The following is a 25,288-nucleotide window of genomic DNA, read 5'->3' as shown; positions in this document are numbered from 1 at the left end:
ATCACCATGGGGGATGCCAGTTTCCCTGATGGGTTCATGACGTTGATACTGAGCTGCCAAATGTGCTGTTATGAGCTTTACACAGTTGTGCTATGTGTCAGTTTGTCCATATGAATGTTCATTAATTTGCTTTCTTCACCCCAGAACTTTTGCACCAGTACTCCCATTGAAACAAGTTTCAATACTGGAAGAATTCTGATTGAGGATTTGTTGAAGAGTAGGAGGAGAACAACTGCTTTCATTGTGAGGGGGAGTGATGTAGGATAGAAATTTGTAGGAAAGCAGCCTTAATCATTTTTCAGGTTACAGTGCAACAGCTCTTGGGCAGATGGTTCAAAAAGCGGGCAGGGAGGGCAAAGGTCTGTGCTGACTGTGCAACAGGAATCTAATAGGTTGTTTGTTAAACAGAATGGTAAAAAATCAGAGCATTTAGATATCCAGTTTAAAAGTTATGTTGTTGTTTGTGCTAGTGATTTAAGATAAGAGTGGCAAGCTTGTGGCATACAGACCATTTTCAGCCCACGAGGCAGTTCTCTGTGCAGGACGTAGCTTGCTGAGCAACACGGGTGAAGAGGGAGAGGCCGAGCCATGAGAAAGCACATCTCACTTGGCCAGATGACAGTATTTTCCAGAAGTCAGATTTGCTTTCCCTACTTGGCCCTGTCCAGGCTGAATATGGGGGCAGGTGCAATGTGAAAGTAGGTAAAAATTCTGAGCTAGGTGAAAAGCTGTGAGTTAGGAGACAAATTTCCTAAGGAAACTAAGCAGTCAGGATAGGTAGGGTGGGAACATGGTTGGGGAAACTGCTTGTGACATTGTAGTCTGGAGTCCCAGCAGGAGGCATTGTGAGACTTGACTTTCTGGTTCTGCAGAAGCCCGGCTCTCTTGTGGTGAGCCTTGACTGAGATTGAGGTCCATTGAGAGAGGGTTGGTAGTCTCTGCAAGACTGGGGATAACCATCCTCAAAAAATGTGCTGGACAACAAAGTGACATCTCAGGTCAGGAGAACTGAACAGGGAGCCATGCTGGAACTTGGCAGGAACTGACATCCATGTGAAGCTGTTTCATCCTACTAAAAACACTGTGGCCACCAGTGCTCCAGTTGAAGGGAATAGCCACAGTTTTATTGCAGCAAACACGTGGGAGGCAACAGGGAAAAGAGATGACCGCTACCTTCTTCTCAGGAAAAGTGCTACAGTTAAATTTATACCCATGATCTTAAAACTGTACGTTTTAGTTTAGAACAGGTATTCTTCCACTTTTTCAACAGGTTGGTGTGACCACCCACCCTTAAGGGGAGGGAAGCACCTAAGCCACATTCTGAACCCATTGAAGTCCACAGCTGTATTTCAGATCATGCCTAGAGTCACCTCCTTATGTCATGAGAAGACTCCCTGGGCATGTTGAAGGGCTGATGGTGTTCATGCCTTGAATTGCTCAGTGTAGGCAGTGAGGTCCTGTCGTCACTGGTTGGATGCTGAAATACTGTACAAGCAAGTCACTGTATGAGCCATCTCAAACCCTTGCACATCTCCCAAGGGTAAAATGGGGCTAGCTTAGCTTGAAACTGAAACCGAAGAAGGATGTGGACATGCCCATGAATGGCAAGACCACTTGCCCAAAAACCAGGAGACCTCCATACCCAGAGGTGTTTCAGACTTGCATCTCCTGTCTCTTGGAAGAATATGCTAATGACTACATTGGGTATTCAGACTGTTCTCATCTCCAGTCTTGAAGGGCTGGTCTGTTGGGAAAGCAGTATGGAGTGTTGGCGGTAGAGGAGATTTTGTTGCCTATAGCCTTTGAGCTGTAAATACAGGTCTTTGGGCTGGGGTTCCCACTGGCAGTACAGATGTGTTGAATAAAGAACTGTATGCCCCTGCAGGTTCTGAGCCAGCAGTGGGATTCAGGCCTGACTCTCTTGCAGCTCTCCAGCTCGTGTGTGTGCTTTCTGCCAAGCTCCTGTCCATGAGTTTACTCAGTGTTTTAAGAGTTCCCAAGGTGGACTTCGAGTTTCACTCTGGGAGCTGTAGAACTCAATAAGGAGAAAATAAAATATATTTGTACAATATATTGTATAATAATGTATATATACAAATATATTTAGGTAATATAGAAGGAAAAAGGAATATGTTCTAGCTCACTGCAGATAACATTTTGTGTTCTGAAACTGAAAACCTGATTTCCTTCAGTTTAGTGTATTAGTCACTGACTGTGTTGGGAAGGAGGCAATTTCTTCCCCCCTGTCTCAGTTTTTGTAGACAGAGAAATCTTACTGCTCTAACAATTAACCGTAAAAGGCTTAAGTTCTTGTATAATTTGTGTTTGTTTTACAATTATGTCTTCCCATCAGCAATACGTTTTGGACGAATGCCGAGGTCTGAGAAGGCCAAACTCAAAGCAGAAATTCTAACAGGTGAAAATTACGTAGAAGATTCAGAAATGGCAGATCTTAAATCACTTGCCAAAAGAATTCATGAAGCCTACCTGAAAAACTTCAATATGAACAAGGTTAAAGCCAGAATCATCCTTGCAGGGAAAACCAATAACAATCCAGTAAGTACTTTTTCTGTTACTTTAAAATAAAACTGAGAGGTACATAAGGTGATTGTAATAATTTGGGAGACTCTTCAGCAAATGTGTTAGAAAACAAATATCATGGTAATACAGATGTGAAATATTCAAAGGGAGTATCTGTAGTAAATATGGTTGCTTTTAACCACCATAGAATAATAAGAAGCTTTAGGAAAATCAGGTGATTACCTTGTAAGCAGAAACTCATAACCCTAACTTACTGTTCTTAATCAAAAATTAAGTGATATCTGAATGTGAATGCCTCTTGATATGGGGAGGACGGTTCAAAATTATTTTCCTATTACGACAGTGACAAAAAATATGTTTTTCTGTCGCAAATGCCAGGATAAATACTATTAGCTTGTAGGGTGTACAGGTGCTCTGCATGACTTTTGTTTTAATCAGAATAATATTTATAGCAGGAGGGAAAAGAAAACTTGAGTTTGTAATTTTTTGTTTCCTCAGCCAGCCTTCCTGGTCTTTTCTGTATGGTTCCTTTGAAAGGCAGAAGCAAGCAAGGTTGTGAAGACACATATGCTGTAGAAGTTACTTTTCTTTCAGGGGAATTTAGCAAAGGTCTACTTAATTTTATCAACTGCTTTTTATTTGGTAGCACATGGGAGACTATAATCAATGTAAGGACTCCCTTGTTTCGCTTTATGCATATTCATTTAAGCTCCGCTGTGATTTTTGTTACTTTTATGTAGAAGATAAGTATCTTATTTTATCAGCAACTTCAGTTTCAGTAAAACTTTGCTGGGAAAAAAACTTTACATATGCCATAGTGAAAACTGTGTAAGTGTGGAGATGAGTGTTATGAAAATTGTAGGCAAGCTGTCTTCTGCATTGTGGAATTTGGCATATAATAGCCAAGCCTACAGTTTTCTACATTAGAGGAGAGACACATGAATTATCCCAGTCTTTTTCATTGCACTAAAAAGGTGTGTAAAATGAGGCACAGACTCAAACATTTTAGAGGTACAGGCTGACATGAGCCTACAGTAAATACCACCTTTAGCTCCTCACTGAGTGAGATTCTGCAGAAAATCAGTTTTTGCTTGTTAACCTGTTTCAGAACCATAAGCCACAGCATGTGTCACATGTGCAGGGATGGATCCTAGAGCATTTAATCACACTTCTTGTATTTGAATGTGTGTGGCCACAGCCAAAGGGCTGACCAGACAACAGTGACCAGCACACGTGTGCCCAGATGAATTTGTACATAAAAATTAATGGTGAATCAGCCCTAGGGTGTTGCAAACAGGCTGCTTCCAATTTTTTCCATATGCAGGGAAGAGCAAAGGGGTTTTAGGCTATTTCATCATCTTCTAAGGAAACAAACATTTTTCATTTTCTTTCAAATTTTCAGCAGAAAAACAGATTTTAAAAAAAGGTTTTTTGCTTGTAATTCACAAACTACCTGTGCATTAACAGCTGATTTCAGTGAATCCTGATTTTTGGCACCACTACAATTCATTTCAGAATGAATGAGCATTTTTCATGATGATGTGGTGTAATTTTTTAATTTAGCTCCCAAGTCCTCAGCCATGCCTCTTTACTCCACACTGAAATGATGCTATTTTTTTTTTAAATGAACTGTTTAAGATGGTGTACATTATTAAAGATTTAGAGATGTGTTCTGTTTCTTGCTTTGTCACTTTCCACTCATATCTACCTTCCCATGGAAAATTCTGCTTTGTGTAACTGTGCTGAATTGAGATGGAATGTGTAGTAGCCATAAACATTTAAAAATGGACAACCATAGGAACCTGACCTGTTGGATAGTTTTCTGAATGAAACAAGGGAATCCTATGAGCTCCTGACAGAACACCATGTGTTCCCCATGCTGTTTAATCTGAAATGAGCAAAACAGCCCAGGGAAGGTGCTTGGTGTGTATGGAACTAAATTTCTGTTCCAGGTCAGTAACTGTGACTTTGCTAGGCTGGAAAGCACTGGGGTTTGTTGTTTTTCTTTAGTGGATTGGACTTTGTTTTGGTTGTTGCTCTGCAGATACGTATAAAAATATTTTAGAGCTCTGATTGTTTGTAAGAAGGTCTGAATGCTGCTTTTGCTATGATGGTTTAAGAGAGTGGCTCATCTGTTTGTAAAGCATATACATTTCGAAACAAAGGGGATTATGGAAAAAAACAAATTTTGTGTTTGCCATTCTAGTGGGATTCTCTGTTTAGAGATGACTCAGCACCAACTGCAGCTAGAGAGTTGGGACAGCTGGGACATTGTCTGATGAAAATCTGATACTAAAACACAAGAGTAGTGCAGGGTTCACATTCCCATGCAAATATGCTGCCCTAGGTATTGAAATGACTGTTTGTGTTCCCCCTAGGCTACTTCAGGAAAGCATCATGATGCGCATCAAGTGTAGTTAGTTTAGGAGTGTAGGCAGAATATCCTGGACTTCTGGAGAAGGTAATACAAGTCTTTTGTGAACCCTCTAGGACTGGCTCTCAGATGGATATGTGCATACTAAGCACAGGAGTGCTGGAGCTTTGCTGTAACTATTAGATAAAAGTAAATTAAAGATCTGCCATACATCTTTACATTTGACTATTTGCGTTGCTGTTTGCAGAGCAGACTTGTTAGGTATTGCAGTTTGTCATACACGGTTTGTCTTGATGAGAAATATAAAAGAACTCAGGGTTTATTGATAGTTGAGGACTGATTAGCATTGAAGTTAAAGTTTATCAAAATTCTTATTCTTTAGGAAGAAAACAATAACCATTATTTAGTGACTGAACTATTGTTTTTTTTTCTCTGTAGCCATTTGTCATACATGATATGGATACCTTATGTATGGCAGAGAAGACCCTGGTAGCAAAACTGGTAGCCAATGGGATTCAGAACAAGGAAGCAGAAGTTCGAATCTTCCACTGCTGCCAGTGTACATCTGTGGAGACTGTCACAGAACTCACGGAATTTGCCAAATCCATCCCTGGTTTCTCCAACCTGGACTTGAACGATCAGGTGACACTACTGAAGTACGGGGTGTATGAAGCCATATTTGCCATGTTGGCCTCTGTGATGAACAAGGACGGGATGCTGGTGGCCTACGGGAATGGATTTATAACTCGGGAGTTCCTGAAAAGCCTGAGAAAGCCATTCTGTGATATAATGGAGCCAAAATTTGATTTTGCAATGAAATTCAATGCACTGGATTTGGATGATAGTGATATATCCCTTTTTGTTGCTGCCATTATTTGCTGTGGAGGTAAGCATTACATATTTGTTTTCTAAGGTAGTAAATTTTAATATTTCCCTCTCATTAATTAAAAATTTTAATGGAAAAGCTTCTATCCTCTGGAAGATTCAGTTCTGCCACTAACTACACTTTGAGGAATCATTATAAAATTATGACATGTATTCTTTTGCTTGTTTTGAGAACAGATCGTCCTGGTCTTGTAAATGTAGGACACATTGAAAAAATGCAGGAGAGCATTGTGCATGTACTGAAACTTCACTTGCAAAACAACCATCCCGATGACACCTTCCTCTTCCCAAAACTTCTCCAAAAAATGGCTGACCTCCGACAGCTGGTCACAGAGCATGCTCAGCTTGTTCAGATAATCAAGAAGACTGAATCTGATGCACATTTACACCCTTTACTACAGGAAATCTACAGGGATATGTATTAAGGTCTTCTAGTATTTTTTCCACAATATTTAAAGACAGAAATACAGATGGGAGCAAAACTACTCATACAGTTTCATGCTGTTCACTCAGCCCAGAGCAGGAAAAATCGAAAACTGGGGAACTGGAGTGCTACATTTTGGTTTGGGATCTTTTGTCCTTTTTTGAAAAAGTGCTGCAGAAAAATACTGGTCAGAGTGCTCAATGAAGTGTCTTACAATGGTTCTTTTATTTGGAAATTTGAAGATTGGTAAGGAATACATATTTGTATAATAAATCAGAATGTTAAGTAACAGAAACAAACAAAATTGTATTTCCTCTTGGTTTAGTCATTTTAGTATTAATATAACAAACTCAGCACCTTCCTTCCAGGTATCTGCACAATCAGAAAGAAAATGCACTTTTGTCTAGTGGTAATTACTGAGAACCAGGTAACACTTTTTCTTAAAGTATTCAGTCTAGGTGTAGCAAATGGCTGGATATTACTGTCCATATACTTCTAAAAATTTGGAAATATCTTTGATCCATTGCTGCTTTAATTCCATGAAATGATGTACAGCTTCATCTAGTGTTATGTTGGCATACTTAGGGTTAGCATGTTTAAAGAATAGTTCTCTTATGAAATTAAAATCCAAAGAGTTATTTAAAATACAGCAGAGATTCTCCAACAGGTGTGTCTTGAAGAGTAAACATGATAAACTGATGGGACCTTTTTGCTTCAAAAGTCTTTTAAGGAAATGTGAAAATACACCCTCTATTTTTGTAGAACTTATAATAGCTCAGAATGCAATTATTTTTGACATAAAAATACTATTTTGAATTGGCAAGAGTTTTGGAGAGACTGAAAAATCTGATCCTATCCTAGGAAAAAAAAAAAAAAAATTTAACTTTCCAGCAGTGATAACTGATTCCAAAGGAATGATTGGATAGGAAAGGCACTGGCTTCCTTTAAGTGTCTTGGCAGTATAGTTGTTTGGACCTGTTTACTTTTCTGATGAATACGCTGCTTCATTTTTTACTCACTTGGATATTTTTCTATTCCTTCTTCGGCCTCATTGATAGAAGTATTTGGTACTTGTTTTCACCAGATTTTGTCCTTGTGAATAAGGTGACAGAAATACCATGAACAGTGTTTGTAGGTGTCAGACTGTGTCATAGTATGAAAGGCAGCACAGCTGAGAATAAGTTTATCATGCTCCTATGAGTAACCTGATTTTTTCAACAGCACTTGCTGTACTCCTGGTGCAAAATGAGCCAAAAGGTAATGACTTCCTGACTTTTCCATTTCATGGGCTCTTTCCTCAGAGAGCTGCCCAGAAGTGCCAGCTGCATGCAAGGCACTCTGCTGTTTCTCTTTCGTTTCTTTGATACAGTAACTTCACATTATTACCTCCGAATTTTACTTTCTGTTTCACAAAAACGAGGTCTCAGGAGCAACTCCAGTATTTTCACTACAGTTAATCTTTCAGTGGCACAGGAGGAGACTTTGTACTTGTTTTATTTTTTTGTAGCACATTTGAAGACGCAGGTATCTTCACTGCAAGGACTGAGTGATGAAGTGAGAACATCACACTGTCATTCCTATTTTAGTGGCAATGCTTGTTTGTGTCCAGGCCCACAGACACAGCTGGGCACTGGAAAAATTAAAGGTTTAAAGGCAACTTGGGGTTTATCTGGACAATGATTGTGGCAGAAGTTATAGATAAATATAGATATATTTAGTGTAAAATATTGAAGCACGGGCCTCAGATTTGGTGAGCATCTAGGGCAGGATAGAAACAGTAACTGCATGTGCACAAAACTTCCTCCCCTTCCCTGTTGTCAGCAGGAAGAACAGGCCTCAAACAGTGAGAGAGGAATGTTGGTCTTGCCAGGAACCCTCAGATGAGAATGGGCTGCCTTTTGTGTCCCAGAGTAGTACACAGTGTGCCCTCAGAAACAGAGAGAGGATTTTAGGAATGCTGCTGCTTTATTCTCCCAGCCAACCCTGTTTCACTGAGGAGCTGTGGGGTTTAGGCCGTTGAAATAATTGATCTGCAACATTGCTGATGCAAAAAGTTGTCAAAATATCAGCCATTCTGGGAAGGTGTTCTGAAACTGTAGGAGCCACCTGTTACTTTGTCTTCTGAAAAACATGAATAACTTGAGTTATTCTCCCCCAAAAGCACAGATTTTTGCAGAGGGCAAATTTCAAAGTTGTATTCCATAGTCTAGGTGTACTGTAGGTTCTCAGGAAAATCAGACACAGTGTGCCTAACTATTTTTCCAGCTCTTGTTCTCAAAAGTGGCTAAAACACTTTAGTAACACTTAAAAACATGGAAAATTAATAATAAATATTTAAATTCTTAGCTAAGCTATAAAGAATTGCAAATAGAGTAACTCAGTGAAAGCCATAATATTTAGTTGTTTTAGCAGCTATTTGTAACAAGGTCCTGTTATAGCATAAGAAAAGTGCATAATTTTTTTTGTTATTTGAAAACCAGCAAGAAATTTTTTACTACTTCCTTGGACATTAAAAGTTTGATTTCTGATTTAAATTAAATTGCAGACCCTTAAGAAAAAAAAAAAAAAAAAAAAGAACACATCTCTGAATTACAGAAATATGAACAAGATGTTAACACAGCCTAAAATTCTGGATGGATTCCACTGCCCACACTGCTGCCCCTTGCACATTCCCACAGTTACTTCAAAGAGTGGCACAGGACAGACAATTCCCTTCCCAGAGAAGTAATGGCAAAAGAACTTCTCATTTCTACATTACGCTTTAAAGGAATTACATTTGCTCCTTCAGGAGGTGACTCCAGCAGGTTTTGGCCAAGGAGATTTTAAGGTTACTCAGTTTATGTCCTTTTTTTTAAAAAAATTTGGAATCCAAACTTGTCGTTCTAATTAGGAACGGCGGAAAGAACGACACGGACTCTCAAAGGAGTCAGAACAGGAGAGAATCTCTAGTTTATTGCTACAGCCATGTTATATAGACTAGTTCGTCGAGAGTACAGAAAGGAAACTCTTATTGGTTAGTAAAGTGCTACATTACCATCATTGGTCAGTGGGGTTCACCACCCCCTGACCTTCTCCTGCAAGGAAAACACGGGAATCAGAAAAACAGCACCTGCAGGCTGTTTTCTGTCTTTGAGGATTGTTTTGAATCCTCCCATGAATTTCCCAGGCTAGCTTCTCAGGCAGGGCTGGCAGGCCATGGGCCTACAGCCTGCTCCAAAGCTAGCCTCCATACAAACTAGTCTCATACTTATTTCTGATTTATTACTTCAGCATTTCCCCTATGTGCAGATAAACTAATACTTTAAAGTACTCCATCTATGGAGGGAAGTAAAGTGATCATATTTTAGGATTAAAATGGTATTAAAGATTTACTGGCTCATCAGGTACAGTCTGGATCTGATTCTTACCAACATAATTCATTTTACTATCATAGCATGGAAGAACTCTGGTTAGCAACCGGGCCCCACAAACAGCTTAAGGCAACAGATAGGAGATGGATAGAGAAATATCCTGAGAAACAATGGTATGGCTCAAGTTTTCAGAAAACCTACAGATTACTCATTTTTGAGCATTGTTTGAGGGGAAAATATTTATTTATCTGGTGCCCTAGGTACTTTTTGTCAAAGGGGAAGGGGGGAAGAAAAGGAAGGTTTTGTGCCAAGTATTAGGGAAATCTGATGTTCATTCTTCTCTCCTTAAATATTTCCTTTAAAGCAGCTGTTTAAAAAAAGTTAATTACTTTGTACCTTTAAAAATTTCTCATCCCACTTTTGCTTTAAACACAAACTGACACCTGAAAGTTTCCACTTACAGAAGCTGCATCTTTCATCACATTTAAAGAAACCGTATTTTGCATTAATTGCCATTACCATGTGCCTTTGTGCTTTGGTTCCAGCAGCTGCTGCAGCGCTGCCAGAGTGCAGTTTGCATTATTCCTGCCCCACACAGATCTCGGAAATACCAGCAGTTGCACTAAGCCCATTCTCATGAGAGAGCTGGCACAAGGCTGTACATCAAAGAGCTTATAATAAGCATCTAAACATTTGTTTGTTTATTCAAAATGCTGAAACTTGTGTAGATTTACTCATCACGAGAGCTGGGTCACATACGATTGAGTTTGAATTTCCTCCTTATTTCTGATAGAAAGCCTGGACAAACTTAGGCCCCATCTGAAGCAGAACAATTTGGGGATATTGTGCTGTGGCTGCAGAGGAACAGTTTCAGTCTCTCCTGAAAAGCTTCCTGTGACTTAGCTGAAAATCTGCAACTGCATTTAACAAATGCATTTGCAGCTGTTATGGTACTGTTTAAGCATAAGGTCTTACAAATAATGGTCCCTCTCGGGAACCTCTCGTCCTTTAGGAGGTGTTGGAATGTAAGGTGGAGTGTGGTATCTGTGCTTGCTTATGTCCCAAGTGCTTTCCTGATAATCAGTTGCATATAATTTTTGTATTTAGGTTTAATCAGCTTTATTATCCTTCTTTTACTGGAGATTTAAACTATATGTGGGTTTGATCTAAGATTATTGATATTGTTATGTGTTGTGGGATTTTTTTAATTTCAGGTAATACCATTTCTTCATGTTTCAATTTATAAAATACAAGAATATAATTGCAAGGTATAAACTTTCACTAAATTAATTACAGAGGTGCTTAAAGAAAAATGTGTAAATTATTTAATTTAAATATTTGTTACATACTTCATCTTGTGAACCCTTTGTACAGTGAGGAAGTATTTACTTTCATGGGCTAAGGATGAAGGGGCTGATGTCAAAGACAAATAGCTATTTATTCCTGTCTGGTCTTTATTGCTGTATCATTTGTGAAGAACTATCACAAATTCTTCAAAGTTATCAGTGCTTGATGTTGATGATTATAACAAAACTTCAAAATATATTTTCACATAGAAGACAGACTTCCTTTTATTTAATTTTAATAAAAGCAAGTCTTGTTGAGGAATAGCTGCAATCCCAAAATCAGGTTTTTAACTCAAGTTCACCAATAGGAAAAATGGTGTGTAGAACTGAGTTCATCTTTCTTTTGCAGAATGGTAGTTCCTTTTCTTTTGAAAAGAGGTAAAAAGAAGCTGCATTTGGTTAGTGCACCAGTTTCTGAGGAACTGGCTTGTGGCTCACTGGGAATAACAATGTGTACTCTGGATTATTCCCTGCCACCTGCCCTGAGGCAACCTGCTGCTTTTATAGATGTATTTCAACAATGATTTGGCAACGCAAAACAAAATGTTGAAATTGCTTTATTGGCTTCTGTACAGGAGGGTTCCTGTGGGATTTTAAATAGAATTCAGAGTCTGCTTAGAGGGATTCTGTGTCTGGTACATGCAGGTGTGACAGTCTGTGCCTACAGCATCCTGCTAAGGAAATCTGATATAGGGACAAAGGTATCTACCTTTTATTTTGCTGTGTGAATCACCAAACACAGTAGCTATCACAAGCACAATCTATTACAAATGTTCTAGCTATCATTTGTAGTTCCTGCTTTTCATTTGTAACATGTAACATTTTATTTCCTCAAATTGCTGCAACTTGGCATTTTCACTTCATCAATGTCACCACACAGGTATGTTGCCTCCTAAGGTGTTTGTGTCATGTTTGCAAAAGCTCTGCTGGACTTCCCTGTGCTAACCTGAAGCCACTTCCTTTACATTGTCACTTCACATGACACAAACCATCTGTGTAACTGAGCCCATCCTAAGGAAGGCTGTTTCCTCCTTTTTTCTATTGTGCTCACAGGTTTTTAAATTTTTTTTCTGCTTCTGAAGCTGGAGTGGTTTTTATCTTGAGCTCCTTTATTGCATCAGTCAATCTTGTCAGATTCCATTGCTGTGGATGTTTTGAAACAGAATTCCTGTTGCAAGGACCTCAATTTCAGATGAGCTGCCTCTGCCAGGGGCTAGGCAACATGCACAAGAGACTGATCTGATTACAGGCTGGACCTTAAATAAGGACTGCAAGATCAAGCATAAGGTACTTAAAATAGTTTCACTACTTGAAGTACTAGTAGTATTTTGGTGTCACTACTTGAAGTACTAGTAGTATTTTGATGTATTTTCTCAGGTTGGATATGCAGGTAATCCCTGTCATGGTAAAGACACCAGCCTTATGCTCAATGCCAGGAGTTTCATGGCATTCTTTCCACTTGAAAGAAAAAAGATTGGCAGGATCTTCTCTTGGGGAAGTCCTGAGCCACTGAAATCCCGGCGGCACACCAGTCCTGGGTTGTACTGTGGGTGTGTAGGAGTGCAGTGTCACTGGGCAGCCTGTGTGGGATGTGCTGCAGAGCTGGGAGCAGGTCACCACCCCACAAACAGCCGCACCTGCTCACCCCAGCCCATCCAGGGGCTCACATGGCTCATCCCCACACACACAGCAGCTCACTCCATGCAGTCACAGTACCTTGGGCCTTTGCCAGAGGAGGAATGTGCGTGGTTTAGTTACATCTTAGTAATAACGAGTCTAACCAACATTTCAGTGCTATCGATGTGCTCCAGACCCTCCTCTGAGTGGCTGGACAAAGTCTGGTTTAGCAGCTTCTCGGGGGAGCTGCCTCCTGTGCAGCTCCTGCTGTTTCACAGCTCTTACAAACAGTTGCTCAGAATTTTCTCTAGGAATGCAGCACCACAGCTTAAGTGACCTGGGATGTTGAAGCCCTCCCTTATGTCTTAAATGGTCTGTTATCTGGTAGGACACAAAAAAAGCACAGTGGTGTTAATGTTGCCAAACCCTAATCAATAGAGCTAATAAGTGTTTGATTAAATCAAGATATCAATATTAAACAGAAAACAAAACAGCTTATTGTTTCCAGGCATCTGTTTTTAAGAGGTTTAGGGTACATTTGACTACAGTAAATACAGAATGTAGAACGAGCAGACATTTCTTTCAAGGAGTAGTCAAAGCTAATTCTCATGGAATGCTTGTTTCCCAGTAAAAACCACTAATTCAAGCCAAGTTCCCAAGTGTTTTTCTGTTAGAACAATGCAAATGACACTTTCAAGGACAAATGGATGCCCTGGTCTTGCAGGGATTTTTAGGAAAGACAACATATCTTGCACTTGTGAATGTTTAAGTCGCACATAGCTACATACAACAATGCATTCTCAAGCGTTACCAGCCTACTGATCTAGGATGAAAAAACTTGAACTAAATATTTTTTTTTTCTTTTTTACATTCTGATTTTCTTCTGCCTTCTTTAAAAATAAAAGGTTGAAGTCACAGTGTTTGTATAAAGACTGGTAGGAAGCTATGTGCTTTAATCCTTTCAGACTGAATGTAAACCAACTTAATTTGAAACACAGTTTTGCCTTAATGGTTTTAAAAAAATAAAGTATTTTTAAAAGTGAATTTAATGATTTGTGCTGATCCTTTATCTCCAGGAAAGGAACTCACTGCAATGTGACATTCAAAAGGCAGCATATTTGAAGCACCTTAAAGTACTGATGCTTCCCTGAAGCAGGAGTGGGTGTGTAACATACGCAGAAACATTTCATATGGATTTATCTATATATATATATTACCTAAGTTTGGTGCTGACCCACCATCCAGCTGTGATCTTTCATATTCTCATGGGTTGTATGGCTGGTTTGAAACATCCATGGAATTCAACAAGTAACAAGTGAACTTCTGTGTGAAGTGCAGCACTGACTAATTCAATGAGGATATCTTCAATTAAACCAGTCAGGGAAATACGTCACAGGTAGCTGTTTTCCTTCCAGAATCTGGGGATATTTAAAGCTGGTAAGAGAGTGCTGAAGTGAAAACTACAGAGGAAAAAGACCCAGGTTTCTTCATCAGCTGTGCTCAGGAGCATGGAAGACCTGATGTTGAAAGTCCTTAGAGACCCCAATGAAAACAACCTGTAAAGGCTGTGCATCCATGAAGAGCAGGAAAGGTTGGGCATGGTATCATTCAGGCTGTGAAATCACATATATACTAAAATATGATTATACTGAGACCATAATGCTCATGTTCAGTCGGAATACAAGAATGTGGAATATATGAGTTCTAAGAGCTGGACACAGATAATAATCCATTGTCATTCCAGGAAATACCAAGTGGCACATAGGGCCATCTCCTTTCCCTAAAGCATAGACCAGAGATGCCAGAACACATCTGCTGTCTCTCTGTGGTACCTGCTGGCTTTACTGCACCTACCAGGTCCTCACAGCCAGGTAACTCTGAAACAGAGGCATCCCTGATTTGTTTTTTCCTGCTGTACAATAAATAACTGAGCTGTACTGAGCCATTGAATATTCTGTAGTTCTGTTCTGAGGTTCTGGTCCCTTTTAATATTGAGTTTTTTCCCCCTCCAGTTCAACATAACAAGTACTTAAAGGCAAGGCAATTTCTGAGGGCTTTAAATGACTCTTCAGTCACATCCTAAAGGCAAAGATAATGGTTATGAATAAATGAGAACTGCATTTGTCTTAAAAGGGCACAGAGGAAGCTGAACAGAGGGAAAACAGGTCAGAGAGATGAGATTCCATTCTCACTGACATGGGAACTGCACTAGGCAGGCTTTTAAAACCTGCTTTTAAGAGTAAAATCTGTCAGGAGCAATGGGAAATCCAAGAAATAAAATATTTCAAGGTATGTTTGCTGCTATAAATATATCCTGTGATCTTACATAACCATGTTGCTTTGGCAGCTTGATTATAAGACTGTATTTCCAAGGTGGGAAAGTGCTCTCTTCAGTTGTTGGTGTAGCACAGAACATGCCTCTGGTGTTTATACAAAACAGACACACCACAGCTTTTAAAGAGTGTTCCTGACATGTAAATGAAATATAATAACACACATCTTACGTAAGTTTAGTATCGCTTTCCCTGAAAATGTAGTCTATTGTAACTGCAAAAAAAGAATCTGAAATGTTGCCTCCTAACAGGGATCTTTTCTTCCACAATTAGAGACACACAAACATTTTATTTATTAAAGCACTTAGGACTTGAAAACGTTACTAACAGGTCCATTTTTGCTCCTCCAGTCACTGCAAGAAATTTCAGTCCTGAACAGAGAGCACCAGTATGCTAAGTTCAGAAAAAAGAAATATTTTAGCATACTTAAATGTCCTAAACATCTCTTTGAAATAATTTTGATTTCTTTTAAGGGACACATGTTCATTCTGCTGAAATTATCAATTTTTGATGTTGTCCTATTACAAATTACATGGATGGCAGAGTTGGAAAAAGGAGATGTTAACCAAGGCACTGAAGGTTCTGAAGCAATGACTAACAATAATTTGAGTAAAAAAAAGGTGATTTTGTGATTAGGGAGTGTTCTAGATGTATCCTTAAGGCATGTGATTCTGGTTTTACATAAAAGCCACCTAAATCTTAAGACAGTCAAAACAGATAACTGAAGAAGTAACTTCATCAGATAACTGATTTTTGAGCTAAACAAATTGCTGTTTCCATAAGAATGTTTTGCCTTTTTTGCCTGAAACTGTGTTTCTGACATCCCTTTTACAGCTACAGTTTATTTGTCCGGTTCAGGAAAAAATTGAGTGTATTAATGGAACTCTTCTATTTCCACATTAACTGCTTTGAAAGTGCAAAGGAAGTCACCTTTATTGTAAAGCATGAGCCAAATGTATTTGGAGTCCTCTCCAGTTGCTGTGCTGACATGGACTGGAAGGTTAAGTGAAAAGTGACCGCAAGTGAAAGGGACTTGTAAATAATTTTATTGATTAAAGAAGCACCAAGAAGTTCAGAATCTCAAGTCTCAATGCTGTGATACCATCAAAATTATTGAAAAATTTAGGTATTATATTTATGACATTTTCTCACAGCACTTTTATTTTAGACTTAAAAAAAAAAAGCTTTAAATTCCCTGACTAATGTAATCTTACCAGGACAGCACTGCCAGATTAACAACTGGTGTACACTGACTTTTTGGGTATATACTGAATTAAGACAGATCAATCTGTTTCGGAATTTCATAACACTGTAGGAGTGTCAAGAACAGCACAAAGCACAAAAATAGCAAATGTGAAAATCTGGACATGGTTCCTTAGCTCTGTGCAGTCTGGTTTCTTACTGAAAGCATTTCACATGGTGACAGAAGGGTCATCTGCCTTCCTTTCTGGCTCCTCAGCACCTCAGAGCTGCTCCCTGGCGTGGCTGGTGCTGCACGGGGATATCTGAACCCAAGCCAAGGGCAAGGAAATGTGCTGCTCTCTCTAGTAGTGAGCTGATGAAGGTCACTTCTTTAAAAGGAGCAACCTGATAGTCTCCAGGCAGAGAGAGGGGAAACACCAGCCAAAGAAATGTCTCTCTTGGTCCTTCAAGATTTATGCTTTGTATCCGATTTTTTGCAAGATTTCTGCTGGGGCTTCCTTTTATCCATGTCTCTTGTATTTCCAAAGGAAAGGGCTTTAAGTTTTCCTTCATGCAGGGGAGGCAGAAACTTTTGGAGTAGAACAGACTTCAGTCCTGGCAAGAAAATAACATTACTAGCAGGATACACAAAATGGAAATGCTTACGTTCCATTCTCATTAAACTACATTTATATTTAGAATTTTTCTAAAATTAATTATTTTTTGTCTAGGCTGAAATATTCCAGCAATTTAACTTTTTCTTACTCAATAATTCTAACATCTGGTTAGAGCCAACTGGGTGAAAAATAAAACCCCCAAATGAACAAATCGACCTTCACCAGCTCCCTGCTCCAGGGAATAGCAGCACCCCTCCTTCAGCTGCCTTCTCCTTCCAGCACCATGCATGGGTTTCCTGGCTCACTGAATTCCAAATAGGATTTCATGGGTAAGCTGCAGCTGGCATTGCTGATGGATTATAATTGGAGAGTGAATAAAGGTGTAAGAGATTCCATGGGTTTTACTGAAACAGCAAAGTTTTCCTTTAAGTCTTTGCTGATGAAGGTTTCTACCACCTGGGAGGATCTTCCAAATTCCTGCAATGATGTGTGAGACTTGGAGCCTCAGCAGTCTCCCTCACCAATCTCCACAGAAATGGACTAAAGGCCAACACAAGTACCAAGTACTGGGGGCTCTCAAGACAGACAATCTTTTCCATAACTCCCAAAAAAACTATTCTTACTTCCATTAATCCATGCACTTGTATTGTCCTAGGAACTAAAAAGTATCACAGTTATATCAATATCACAGTGGTGTCCAATAACCGGAGTAGTTAAATGAACTCCATTCATCTGAGACAGTTCAAATGAGATTTCATCTCTTACCCTCAATAAATGTATTCACTGGTTAAAACCTAAAACCACACCTAGTACTAAAGCTTGAGCTAATGGCTCTCCTCTGAACTCATGATAGCAAAGTATAAAAGCTGTTGTGCATAAAGAAGATATTTTTGCTATCCCTGTTCTGTTCGCAGCTCATACAGACCCAATATTTCTTTTTTTTCCCAGGAGCTGTAACCAGATGCTAGTAACTGAATAGAAAGAAGCAAAACTGGTGGAATATATCTTAATATATTTGCAGTGTAGAGTTGGAACAACTGGAAGATAAACTAATTAATGTATTATTCCTTTGCTCTGCGACGAGACTTGACATCCCTGGTTCTCTTGATGTGCTGATCACCAAATTCCAAATAGGATTTCATGGGTAAGCTGGAATTGGTGTTACTGATGGATTATTCTTGGGGATTTAAGAATAAATAAAGACATCAGTTTAGATAGAACTGGACATCTTTTGGGGAGGAATGGATTCCCTGGGTCTTACCTAAATAGCAAAGTTTTCCCCTTGCCATGGTCATTTGCAGCTGGCCTTTCTCTGGGAGCTAGACTTGCGTATTCCTGTGTTCCTCTCCTTGCTTTTGTTTCTTATGTCACTATCTGGGCTTTAGCAGCAGATTCAGCTGAAAATTATACCCAAATCACAATCAGCCTACTTCTATGTGACTTGGAAGCTTGAGGAACAACTACTCTTCATCTATTGTCCTTTTCTGTGTTGACTGCCAGGCCTCTTCATGGTCAGGAATGTGTGAGGCACTAGCCTCTGAAAAGCCCTGTAAGTGGATTTCAGTTGCACAACCTCCAGAGCCTATTGTTTTTTGTCTCTTGGTATCCTTAATATATTAAGCTGCCAGTTTAAAAGGGGAGATTGGAGTTTTAGGCTATTGTTGCTTGCATTGCCAAATGGCACACAGCCCCCCAGCTCCAAGGCTCAGGGCTCCCAGTGGTCGCCACTGGGACATGGCAAAGGAGGGGAGAGGCTGTTTCTGCAGGTGGGATCCCTGATGTCAAGACAGCCCCTCACAGATAACACGGGTGCTCAGCTTCCATTCTTTTGGCTGAAATGCATTGCTAGCTACTGCAGATTTTAGCCAACAGGAACTGGCAAAATCATGACTATGAACAACCCTGAGCATGTACCCGTAGTCCTACTCTCTCAGTCCTGGGATTTTCAGCCTAACTATTCTTTCAATGCCCTATAAATTAAACTTACTATTAGAGTACAGCCCTTTTTTAAAACCCTTATCCTGGTAGAGTTCTGTGTTTAATCAGATAATTAATCAGATAATTAATCATAATAATTAATCAGAAATGTGTTTTCTCCCTTCCATGACCCAGACAGGAAGGGGCCATTTCAATTTCAAATTTAATAGTCCAGTTCAGGCAAAACAGTACCGCCAAAGCATGCTGCCATCATTTATTTCTGTTCTGACATTAATCACGTCTGAAAGTAATATATATATATATATATATATATATATAGGGATGGTATCTTTACCACAATACGTAAAGGAAAGGAAAGGCAAGGCTCTGCCCATCCATATCCAGAACTGACCCTGCATGACTGGAAGTTGAGTGGGAAGCAGCTGCAGTATTACATTTATCACTTAACACTTACAAACATGTCCAAGGTCAGTGCTCCATAACCTTCTGCCAAGGTGAGCAATAAGGGATGAAACTTGCTCCATTTCCTCCTTTCTTCTCCAAAAGTCATCTTTTCTCCATGTCTTTAGAAAGCTTTGCAATAAAACAGAAGTAACTATTTTAAATTACCAATATGGTCGGATAATATAATTTCCTCTCCCCTTTTCTGAAAGGGTAATAGGAGGAAGGGCACTCAACCTGGCCAAGGACTTTTAAAAGCATGTCTATTATCTTACTTTTTGTGTGGTTTTGACATGTTTTAAGACATTACAGATAATCATTGGAATTATTCCCAGTTGGATCAGAACTAATGGCACTTACCAAGGCACTCTGATAAAAGACTTGAGCAGCGTGATACAGGCTACAAAATGATTGAAGTAAATTAACTGACTGAAACTTCAGAGGATATTTGGAGATGTTTAAGTTTATGAGCACTATACAGAACAGCTGCCAAGTCATGACTTTAATTGGCACAGCAACTGTAAGGAAATACACTTCAGCTACCATGGGTTTTCTCATGAAAAGCCTAAAATCTGATCTGTCTCTCAAGTCTCCTTAGGTACAAAAGCTAGCTAAAATTCCTTTGCCAAATCCAAGGTCAGAAAAGTCTTAATTTTGCCACATGTTAGCCTAATACTATTCTGAATTACCACAATATTAAAAGAAGCTTGTCACTAAAACCTTTCCAATTGGTCCAGCTTCTTTGCCAAGAGGCCCAAGAAAATATGATTTTCTTCAGCTTCAGTTCCTATGTTTTAACATTTAACTCAGCTCAGGGGTGAATTGATATACTTGGGTCAAGCACAAGCAGGAACCACAACCACTAAGGAGATATTGTCCTAACTTTGTCTCTCTCTATTGCCTTGGATAAGTTTTTACTTCTCTGGACTTTTAATTTTCCCTACATGAAGAGGAATACTATGTGTTTACTTACTTTGTGGTGTGGGTGTTTAAAGCACTAATTATCATTTTTGTAGATCTCTTTCAATGTTACCTAAGCAGTATTGCTAAATTCATTTTGAAACCATAGTCATATGTGTGATTCACTATCTGGCCTGGCCAGTTTGGTAAGAAATTTATTCTCAATTATTTACAATCAATGTTTTACTTTGAGTGATACCATCGGGGAATCTTGAAAATTCAGATAACTAGCAGTAAATGACTGACAAATTTCCACAATAGGCAAAATAAGCAGGGCTTTCAAAAATGTTAGAAGCTTCCATTAGCTTACAGCAAGTATTCATTCATTCATTCTTCCATTTATTGCCAAGACCTAGGTTAACTGAAAAAAAACATATATTTTCAAAGAAAGTCCCACCTTCATTCAGAAAAGCACAATGCAAAGACCCTGAGAGGCTGAAATGCTCTATTTCTGATTGCTCAAACTGCCACACTGGGAAATATCTGCTGAATCCTTCCTAAATTCAAGACACTTCACTTGGGAATGAAAATAGTTAAATGTGCTGAAGTTTGTCCCAAATGTGTCTGTGTTGCCAATCCTCTGCTGTTAAAAAGGAAGGATAAACATGGCGTGTCAGGGCAGGAATCAAGCCCCTAAGCCCAAACTTTTTGAATAGCTGCACCTGGCTCCTCATTGGGCTGTGCGTGAGAAGGAGTCAGCCCCTGCCACAGCAGGGAGAGCAGGGAAGATCTTGCTCATATCATGTGAGCTTTGCCTCCACACAACTGCCCTGAGCAACCTGGCTCTGGAAACTTGAGCCCAGCCACCACAGCCACAACCAGAGGGTGCTGGCACTTCACCAAGTCAGAGCCTACAACTCCCTCTTGAAGCTTCAGAATAGGAAAAAAATAAAACCCCAAACCCTCTGAGCTGCAATCACTTTTGGTGATTTTCAGTCATTTAAAAGTCAGAAGAGACTTCAGAGATAGGATGTTGAGAAATTCTCCCAATGCAGGTAGCCAGGCGTGCGAGCTCCCATGCCAGCTACACATTGTGCCATGGATGGTAGGAAGCAACTGGAACCTCCAGCCACAAGCCAGGAATGGGCACAGATCCTTTTCCTAACAAAGGGCTCAGGGCCCTGCATCACAGTTTGGGAGAGGACTGGTCACCCAGAGACTCTGCAGGAGCCAGTGAACAGCAGGAAGACCCCAAACCAGAAATTCTCCATGGGAATAGGCACACAGACTGTAGGGGTATAAAAGCCCAGGGGTTCCTTTGTTTGGGCCCGTCCTGGAGGAAGCAGCCTGAGCTGTTCCTGCTGCTGCACCATTCAACTATTAAATCTTTTTTTCCTGAATTGGATACCTGACAAACCTGAGTAAGAAATTTCTTTAACGAGGAAATAAACACAATCAGGAGAAAGGCATTACTGCACGCTCCTCTTAGCCCATCCTTGCTGCTGACCGCCCACAATTCAGAACAGCAACTAAACTGGGCCAAATGTGCCAATATCCTTCTGGCTGTGCCTGCCCAACTCCCAGAATTTGAGACTAACAGCAAACGAAGGGGCCAGTTCTGCACTGAGAAGAAGGAATTAAGACAAATAATTTGATATCACTTTTCTCGACTGCACTCAGATTTCACAGTTTAAGATTGCCTTTCAGCTGCTACTTCAATTCATTTCTCTTCAGAGAGCAGCATGGCATGGTACAAATCTCCTTCCTGCTCACTTTAAACATTAACTTTTGCAAATAGGATGACAGCCCTGTGCTGTGAATGCAAACCTAACAATCCATGGACATTTATATTCCCTTTACAGAAAAAACCCCAATCTACTATTGTGTGGGATCCATACTGCCCTTACAGTGTCATCTATATTGCCCTTGCATTCCCTGGTGCTAAGAAAGTAGAAAAGAGCACTCCTTGTGCTTGAGAGGCTGGACTGATCTCACCTGTAAACAGAAAACCCACAGATGCTGAAAGCTTCATCTGGCAGAATCCACAAGAACATACAATTATGTGTAGACATGATTTTCTGAACCTGAGAGAGTTTTAGGCTCTCAGGGGCTGAGCTGTTTCCCAAGGGAGTCTTTTGGGTAACTTTTTCTCTCTCAAGGACTGTTGTGTAAATAAGATTTTGGTTCTCAAAATAAGGACATGTGTTCTGAGAGTGTTTTTCTCTTGTCCCACCAATAGGATAAGGGAGGTGTTGTTCCTTGTACCAATGAGGTTAACCTGTATCAGGACACCTTATAAAAATGGTTGAAAACCTCAAAATAAAGGCTTTTTGCCTCATGAAATAAAACCTCAGCTGTCTGGGATAAGAGCCCTCGCTTCATACTTTGTGTCCACTAGCAACAACTATGTACAATAACATACATATAGTAGTAGGACTAGGGGGAGTGGCTTGCCTTAAAACCTGATTATTTGGGATTTTGCTGTTTGATCTTTCTCTGACAGGTCACCAGGACTGGAACAAAAAGAAATTATTGAAGCAGCTTGTTTTGCTTGTTACTTACTGTACCAACACACACTGCTCTGCTACACAAACTGCAATGAGACCCAATGATGAGGAACTTGTCCTTGTCAGGGGTGAGAGGATCCTTCATGACATAGGCCTCTCACAAAAGCCTGCAAAAGAATAATTTCAGGCTTTTAAGTGTATACTTCACAGCAGGAGATGGTTGAGAGGGGAAAATTGTGGAGGCTGAAAAGTTATCAGCCCTTTGTACTTGATTTGCTCATCCTGCTGTTGTACCTGAGGCAACGCAGCACCTCTGCAGCTACTTTTCTCTTCAAAACCTTTAACTCTGCAGCTGCCTTCAGTCCTATACTGCACTTTCTATCTCTCTTCCAAAAGCAGAGCAATTGGTGAGCCTCTTAATGTCATCTTACTAAGGTTTTTTCAATGTTCTACCTTAAAGTAATTATCTTCTATTTTTTATGGCAGGCACCCCTTAGCATGGCCACCTTCAGTACCTTGTCAAGTCACCATTTCAATTGCACAGATTTTAATCAGAAGTCCTCTTCCAAAGCTGCATGCGAGTATAAAATATAGAGGCTTTTCTGCTCTAGGTTATGTCACTGCTGTAAAGCTGAGGTCTCCAACTCCTGAAAGCAGGAGCTACTAGCAGAGAGCCTTGCAGTTACCTCCAGTGTACTTACTTTGTGTCACAGACTGTACTGCTTGCTCCAGAGGGTTGAGGGAGTGCATTTATTAATAATTTGACAACCTGCTTGGGAAAAACTAAAGCTTTATTTTTTTTCTGTGAGCTCCAGGCAAGATAATACAGAAGCCTGTTGAGTTTCTGTCCATACAGGGCAGCCAGCAAGGGCACCTGGATTGCTCTTGGGCTTGAGTCAAACTTGGATTATGGTAATAATATGGATAAAAGGTATGCTGTCAACTCATACTGCCTTCTCCTTGCATCTGTACACACACAAGTGTGTACAGGAGTGTGTCTAGCACTGTGTTCCTCTCTTCTTTTTCTGTCCATTCAAACAGAAAATTATATGGCCAGAGCCTTCCACTGTTAGGAAAGATCAGGCATCTTACCATGGCAGATCACCCTGTCAACAAGTTCCTGGGGTACAGGGACTGTGTTTGCGAAGCTCCCCTTGCAGGATTCCCAGCCCTCATCAGGTCAGAGCCATTGGACAAGGCCTCCTGTCCAGCACATTTACTGCAGCACTACATTTGGGACATGTGAGCATGCCAAGAAACATGGGGTGTGAAGCTGTTTCTTAAAAGCATCTACAGAAGTGTGATGCTTCAGCATTATTCTTTTCCTTTTGGCACCTGGGCAATCCAAATAAAGCTGGGATGTTAACACTGAGCTTGGATAACCTGAATTAAGATTCACATCATTCAGACTCTTCAGGAATGGACCTGATCAAAGGTGAGCCATTGCTCTGCTGAGTGGAAGAGGGAAAACTAGCAGCACTGTGGGGTTTGGAATGATGGAAAGACAGCTGCCTGAGGACAACAGCCCCAGCAGGTGGTAATCTACAGCTGTTTCCATTCTTTAAGAAGCTGAGTGGTCTTATTAGGGTGAAATGCTGGATACATTCAGCAATACATACTCCAGATCCAGAGAGTTCCTGACCATGTCTGCTTGATGGATTTGTTGACCATGATGGCCTCCACCAAGCTACTCATGCATTTAAAGCAAAATGCTTTATTTTATGGGGAGTTTAATGTCTGCAAACAAAGCTGTAACTGCATAATTTCTGGTCAAACTATCCCTTCTTAGCAGAGAGAGAAAAGGCTTTGGTCTCTGAAAATATAAATACATAGTGAACATCCATACACTCTGATGTCACACAGTCTGACAAGGGATTGTACAATCCACACAAAAAAGCACTGCTATTCAAAACTCCACATCATGCCAAATAGCTCTTAAGTGTTTTTGCTATATATATATGTGGTGGTTTTAAAGCACTAGCTTTAAGAGGTTATAAAGTGTTATTCACAGAGTTGATCTCACTTTTTTTGACAGTGAAAAAACTGTCAGTTCTCAGAACTGGCCAGCTATTGGCCAGGTCTCAAGCAGAAAAAAAACCTCCCAGCAGCCTCCAGCAGCCTCTCTCAGAGACCTAACTTCCGTGGGTGTTCCTCACTTTTTCTAAAATGCCAATTCCTCACAATATTTCATTCATGCTGTGTGTATGTTTTGCTCACCTGAGAGAGGCTACAGTGAGGGAAGGTCTATTCCCAGAAATACCAGGCTGGCAGCCAGTAGTATTGTAGCAAGAAAATATTGCTACAGTAGAGTTGTCAGTGGAGCTAGAAAATAGGTTAAATACAAATTTTTGCATGTTATTGAAGCAGGGCACAAGAATTGATCATTGTCTTTCCTACCAATACTGACAATTTTTAACATTCTTTCCCCTTGGTAAAAAGGAGATCACTTTAAGTACCAAGCTTCATGTTCAGGGTCAGTACAGCACATTATTGGGCTCATGCAATGAACACTACAAAGAATTCTAATGCCCATAGAAGAAATTAAGTCTGTGATCTCAGAGGGCACTTACACAATCGACTGTGAGTTTGGTGGCATCCACCCACAGTATGTGTACGGGGCTGGTAAATCACACAGCTCACATTTGTGCTCTCCTGATGTCTGAACTTCTTTGTGAGCATCCATTTTTAAGCTACCTGCAAGAAACACATACACAAAAAAATCTTTTATCTTCAAAACACAATGCTGGAAACATATCTGCAAGAAGATTAAAGTGACCTGAGACATCTGGCTTTGCAAATTAAAACCCAGCAAAAAACTGACAATTGCAAACCT

At 40.0% G+C, this 25,288-nt stretch overlaps 1 protein-coding gene across 7 annotated transcripts in view; it reads left to right on the top strand.

Annotated features, from left to right (window-relative positions):
• Window positions 1-25,288, top strand: part of LOC131591500 (peroxisome proliferator-activated receptor alpha) — a 57,989-nt gene that overhangs the window by 30,203 nt on the left and 2,498 nt on the right. For 4 of the 7 annotated variants that reach the window (XM_058862286.1, XM_058862287.1, XM_058862285.1 and 1 more), the window contains 3 exons: window positions 2,354-2,556; window positions 5,354-5,801; window positions 5,978-8,831. In XM_058862286.1, the coding sequence (XP_058718269.1) occupies window positions 2,354-2,556; window positions 5,354-5,801; window positions 5,978-6,225 (899 nt within the window). In that variant the 3' untranslated portion in view covers window positions 6,226-8,831. Of the gene's footprint in view, window positions 1-2,353; window positions 2,557-5,353; window positions 5,802-5,977; window positions 8,832-17,617; window positions 17,814-22,451; window positions 22,591-25,288 lie in introns of those variants that run through there. The other 3 variants (XR_009280401.1, XR_009280400.1, XM_058862289.1) reach the window with 3 other exon arrangements.

The sequence above is a fragment of the Poecile atricapillus genome, chromosome W (genome assembly GCF_030490865.1).
Source record: "Poecile atricapillus isolate bPoeAtr1 chromosome W, bPoeAtr1.hap1, whole genome shotgun sequence".
Taxonomy (NCBI): domain Eukaryota; kingdom Metazoa; phylum Chordata; class Aves; order Passeriformes; family Paridae; genus Poecile; species Poecile atricapillus.
The sequence above is the reverse complement of the archived record's forward strand: the minus strand, read 5'-3'. Positions and strand labels throughout refer to the sequence as shown.